General features: G+C 35.4%; 1 protein-coding gene across 4 annotated transcripts in view; it reads right to left on the bottom strand.

Annotated features, from left to right (window-relative positions):
- Positions 1-1,836: 1,836 nt before the first annotated feature.
- The window catches only part of LOC110463218, a 31,453-nt gene continuing 26,944 nt past the window's right edge, over positions 1,837-6,345 (bottom strand). For all 4 annotated transcript variants that reach the window (XM_021517629.1, XM_021517630.1, XM_021517627.1 and 1 more), the window contains exons 3-4: positions 4,762-4,923; positions 1,837-4,508 (exon numbers count right to left, since the gene is read on the bottom strand). In XM_021517629.1, coding sequence (XP_021373304.1) covers positions 4,346-4,508; positions 4,762-4,923 — 325 coding nt within the window. In that variant the 3' untranslated portion in view covers positions 1,837-4,345. The remainder of the gene's footprint in view (positions 4,509-4,761; positions 4,924-6,345) is intronic.

Genomic DNA, 6,345 nt, shown 5'->3' on the forward strand with positions numbered 1-6,345 from the left:
AACCATGTTTGTGTTGATGATTTTTAATGGGAAGGAAACCATGTTTGTGTTGATAATTTTTAATGGGAAGGAAACCATGTTTGTGTTGATGATTTTTAATGGGAAGGAAACCATGTTTGTGTTGATTTTGTGCTGATGATTTGTAATGGGAAAGGAATCATGTTTGTGCTGATGATTTGCAATGGGAAGGGAACCATGTTTGCGTTGTTGATTTTTTAATGGGAAGGAAACCATGTTTGTGTTGATGATTTGTAATGGGAAGGAAACCATGTTTGTGTTGATTTTGTGCTGATGATTTGTAATGGGAAAGGAATCATCTTTGTGCTGATGATTTGCAATGGGAAGGGAACTATGTTTGTGTTGATGATTTTTAATGGGCAGGAAACCATGTTTGTGTTGATTTTGTGCTGATGATTTGTAATGGGAAAGGAATCATCTTTGTGCTGATGATTTGCAATGGGAAGGGAACTATGTTTGTGTTGATGATTTTTAATGGGCAGGAAACCATGTTTGTGTTGATTTTGTGCCGATGATTTGTAATGGGAAAGGAATCATGTTTGTGTTGATGATTTGTAATGGGAAGGTAACCATGTTTGTGTTGATGATTTTTAATGGGAAGGAAACCATGTGTGTGTTGATGATTTGTAATGGGAAGGTAACCATGTATGTGTTGATGATTTTTAATGGGAAGGAAACCATGTTTGTGTTGATGATTTTTAGTGGGAAGGAAACCATGTGTGTGTTGATGATTTGTAATGGGAAGGAAACCATGTTTGTGTTGATTTTGTGCCGATGATTTGGAATGGGAAAGGAATCATGTTTGTGCTGATGATTTGCATTGGGAAGGGAACCATGTTTGCGTTGATGATTTTTTAATAGGAAGGAAACCATGTTTGTGTTGATGGCGGGAAGGGAACCATGTTTGTGCTGATGATTTGTAATGGGAAGGGAACCATGTGTGTGTTGATGATTTGTAATGGGAAGGGAACCATGTTTGTGCTGATGATTTGCAATGGGAAGGGAACCATGTTTGCGTTGATGATTTTTTAATGGGAAGGAAACCATGTTTGTGTTGATGGCGTTTATATATGTTTTTGGACGTAGCAGCTCATTGCTTACACGAAAGGGAAGATTATTTTTTCACTGCACAGTTGCGCTTGGGCATTATGACTTTTGTTTTGGATTTGTCCTTCTTCAGTTATCCTTCACGTTTCAATAGTCGCAGTACGCGCGTTCTTCCTGTTGCAGAACGTTCCCGTATAGCTGTCTGTCTATGCATTTGTTCCAAAAACACCTGTCATTTCCTTTAACTGAAAACATTTTCTACAATACTGAAATTTACTATCGATAATGGTTTAACCGCTTTTGGACGCATTGGAACATGTATGTTACCTAAGCCATCGTCTTATGACTCGACCAAACAACAGCTAACATCATATGACGACCGTGTCCACTAATGACGGAACCACACAATCGCTTACTACAACCGACAAATTTTAATTAATAGTGGGTCACTTTACTGCAGAAGACGGGAGTCTATTAAGGAGATGCACCTCCCTGCGATAGTGGCACCAAATCAGTTTCATAAACTTTCTGTATCATCACTTGTACGTTTGGTTATACTTCCTAGTGTAAAATATATCTGTTAATTTCTTTAATGTTTCCCATATCCAAAATGTCCAACTACACAGAAAAGATTAACAAGTTTGACTAAACCAATGCAATTTAAAGAATCACTGCCTATTCACTGTGAGTTACAAACAGTGAACAGAAGGAAAAAAACCGAAAATAAAAACAAGAAACTGATGGTAATTCACAGAAAACACAAAGACACACTCTGAAGTTGATTTTTATTACATTGGTTGGCCCACGGCCTTCAGTTACAGCATACACTGACGTTACAGAAACATGTTCAGTTGTATTTATGTACATTGTATTGTATAGACATATTTTAACATAGTGACACTAGCCTAAATACACGTACAGGGTTATTTGTGAAATCTGATATATCTGTTATATTCTTCATAACTGTATTTTTCAAAATTACTTTGCATAATAAATGCACCTGATATAAAATACACTTTACGAGTGATAGGCACATGTTAAGGATTTTCTACAAATAATAGATGTTTATGCGTTTAGAAACTGATTCTTCTAATCCTTCATCTGGCCCTAACACTTATTACTGGTGAAACAGTGCGTCGCCCACTAGTTCATAGTGACGTATACTCTATGATACAGGGCTTGCAGCACGTGTACATTTTCAAGTCATGCAACATTAAAATCAGAATCACAGTTACTCATCAATATAGCCTTACGTTTATTACAGATTTACAAAGTAAGGAGAGCTTGATAAATAACTTTAATAAAATCTCAAAAATATAATACCATTAAGTAAGGTGGGTTAGTTTTAGCACCTTCTGTTTAGTTATAGTCTGTTTCATACACTGTACTGTTCCAGCAATACTTGTATATGGTGGTTACAATTTTACTTTTCACTACTTCTAAATATCACAGCAGACAATTCATAACATTTTATGAAACAGACTATAGAAGTGAAGCATAAAGCTCAATCGGGAACCGTCGGCACTTTCCGTAAACGAGTTTACGGAAAGTGCCGACGGTTCCCGATTGGCATAACGCTTTTTCTGTGGAATAGATAATGGAAGCATCAAGCGGTTTTGTGAAAAAGACTATAAATGAATGAAATATCAAATTTCACTTAAAATTATAAACCATAAATCAGGAAAGAAATCTTGTCATATTTTAATAATTTTATTTTAGAAAGATATAAAGCTGTGAAAAATGAGTCCAGAAAATCCTTATGTAACTACAAAAAAACAACCTGCATTAATCATTAACCTAAAATATTTTACAAAACAAAACAAAATCTAACAACGTTGATTTACAGAGTATTTATAAGTACTATGAACACATAATAGTCAACACAACTAGGTACAGCGACCTCAATCACAGGGACTTGTCATCTTCTATTTAGTCATTAGAACACTACATGCCCCTGTGGCCTCACCCAACAGATCATACTAACACACTTGTCATTTTATTGTTGATTTATTTAAAACAAAACGCGTTAATCGAATTATCACTCAAAACAATTAACATATGATTCAGCTATTTAGTTTGGAGAATTTCATTCTTATGTTTAATTGATGAGGGATATTTAATGAGTTGCTGCAAGCACATTGTAATAGGCAGTGTTCATCATTGGTTATAGGGCAAACACTCACATCACATTAAGCACAATATTTGTTCACTAACTCCCCCTATCTATTCTTGTAAAAATCATCAGATCTTAAATGTATAAATTAAATTTATAAAGTGTTAAGGGGATAACAACTCCAAACCATTTGTAATGTGTACACAAAAACAGACTCAGATATTTAAAAGAAACAAAAACAAATCTTACATGCATAACAATTACTCAAATGAAATTCATGACAACCAAATTAGGTTTAATATAAAAATATCTATAAGGTGGTTTGATAAATCAAATATAAATGGTTGTCAAGTACTTATACATAATGTATAACAAAACAAACATCAGATTGTTGCCTGGTGACCGTTTGGACATTAATGTATACATACACACACACTAGCTGATATGTAAGTCATTGAACACTAACATATAACAGGAAACGGCTGCCAGGTGATTCAATCACCCCATAGCTTTACCTAACGCCATGGGTTAAAAAAGTCAAAAATAACTTTACAGCAGACACGTGTCCTAAAGAGAACAGGGTTGGAGGGCAACATATCATTTCATTATAACATGATATTTACTCAGGCATAAAGACAGTTGTATGACATTAAAAAGTCTAAATTATTTTAAACAGTATATAAAACACTAATTACTTCTATTGGTAAACCATGGTCAAAGTATAAAAATAAATATGACAAATTTATTTTGTTTTATTTTTCAAAAATTGGACAGAACTTTTGCATAGAATAAATTTGATATCATATAGTCTTGCTAAAAAGGAATTGTGAAATAAAATAGTGATAAGTTATCATCAATAAAGGTCATGCCTGATTTTTAAAAGTTGGAAATTATATCCATCATAATTTATTTCAATCTTGTAAATTGTTTTTAATGTACATGTTTTAATTACTCACAACAATTCACAAGTTTTGAATTTGAATAATCTGTCATACCGACATGCTCAATGTTTTACATAACGTTAGAATGAAGTTGCATGCCACTAGATGTCGTTGCGTAGTTGATTTTACTAGCGACACCTGGTGGACCATACAGGGGTAGGTTACTCCATCCTTACTTTAAGGTAACGAACGTCCAATTTCATTGTGACAATGACTAGAGAAAGTTTCACCAATTCTCTGACCGAACCAGATTTCTATTCATCTTCTTGGGAGCTGAAGAATTTGTGTTTTCTCCTCTCATTATAGCCGCCATCTCGGAACCGTTCTGGTTTCGTTGGAAGTTGGTCACTCCTTCCGGCCTGGTCCTGAGTGGAGATGTCACAGGTTTTCTACAAAACACAACATACATGTATCAATACGTATTAGGTTTTATAGTCTACCGGAGAAGTAATACAGTAAACCACGCGAATCATTGACAAACTAGAAATCACACTATTGGGTAATTATACACGTAGTTTTCATGCTCATCATCTTATTTGCCTTGGAGAGAAAAGCTAGGAAAACACATTCAAAATTTAAAAAACAAAAAGTAATCATCTATGAACTGCAATTGATGTACAGAGTAATGACCATAAGACTCACGATGTTTCAGACTCCTGCATTTGTAGAGGCAGTTTTGGGGTCCTCACAGTCGGGGGAAGGACTTCCCCTCGCATCAACTTGTCGCTTTTTGTTTCGGAATTTTTCTCTGCTATCCCTTCCGCTTCCGGTCTCGTGCGATACGCTGGAGGATTCTCGTCCCACCTGTAAAAGGAAAAGACGTTTCAATATATTTGCTCATAATGTGACATTTCATTGTAAAATTACATTTATTGGACATCCTATTGGGTAAGTCCATAAATCCTCGCATACATTTCACCAGCTACACATTTCAACTTCCGTTTAAATATAAAAATTTGGCCAGGACATTCCCGTTGACTAGATAGCTCCGGTGGCTAGAGCGATAGCATTACAATCTTAAATGAGCCCAGTGTTCGAATCCCGGTTTAGCCGCCCTAACATTTTCAACTTAGAACACTGTTGTTGATAATTTTTTTCCATCTTTATTATTTCTCACTAAAGTCCCACAAGGTATGGCTTTCTCTTCAGAAATAATATATCAAAACTATAGTCATGCCGGAAAAACACCTTCTAACACTTCCGGGACGTTACAGTTTTGGGCAGTGGTACGTACGGGCAATGTCAGTTACTCAATTACATAATCCAGGTAATACACAATACCCGAATTTGTTTTGGTCGACTATAAAAACGTAATACCGCCTATTAACTCTGACACAACGCATCGTTCATGTAAGGGTTTATTATCCGCTTGATTTCCAGCTTATCTTGGCTCTAATCGTCTGTCAATGGATATCCGATAAAGTTGTTTACCTTGTACGTAACTGGAGTAAACGTTTGACTACCGGGTAATACTGGGTTTGTTTACATTGATCAGTAGTAGTATACACTGTTTACCTGTATCGTACACGACTACCGTTATGGTGAAATAGCTATTTAACGAATTACTTCTTAGCTCTATCTTTATGAAGCACCAAGTGTAAACCGAAAGGACTAAGAAGAGAAACAGAATGTACAGGTTTGAAGCTTTTAATTGCTGTAATGAATGGGATTTGATTCCAAATTTCCATCTATAAAAGATATAGTGTTGTTTTGAAAGAAAGTCGAATTTGGAAACTCATTTTGATTCCCGAACCAGATGAACGATTTTTCCCATAAAAGAAACACGACTTAATCGATGGCGAGAGATAACGCCTGGCATTAATTAACAGTTTAATTTAAGTATGTTTCTCTACGCACTTTTATAACGAAATATTAAGTATTTTGGTGACAAAAACAAGTTAACACGACATGAAATTAGTATAATCTCATCCAGCACTTAAGCCCCTTCTCCTCACTTCTAACGACCGTTCATTGCTTAGACAAGCGTCGAGTATGAATTCCACTATATTTGAAACAACAATGAAATATGAGATGATTCTTTCTGTATATTTTTATTATGATAGCGACCTACATTCGGCATATGTATTGCACTTAAAAGGCCAACCGTGTAATGGAATCCATACAAACATTCTTTATTGTGCAACAATTACAAAACTAGAAAATGTAAGACATAAATGGCTCATGGATGGGACGGGACGGACATGTGCAACACTATATGCCCCCCCC

The sequence above is a fragment of the Mizuhopecten yessoensis genome, unplaced genomic scaffold, assembly GCF_002113885.1.
Source record: "Mizuhopecten yessoensis strain PY_sf001 unplaced genomic scaffold, ASM211388v2 scaffold10879, whole genome shotgun sequence".
NCBI classification, from domain to species: Eukaryota; Metazoa; Mollusca; class Bivalvia; order Pectinida; family Pectinidae; genus Mizuhopecten; species Mizuhopecten yessoensis.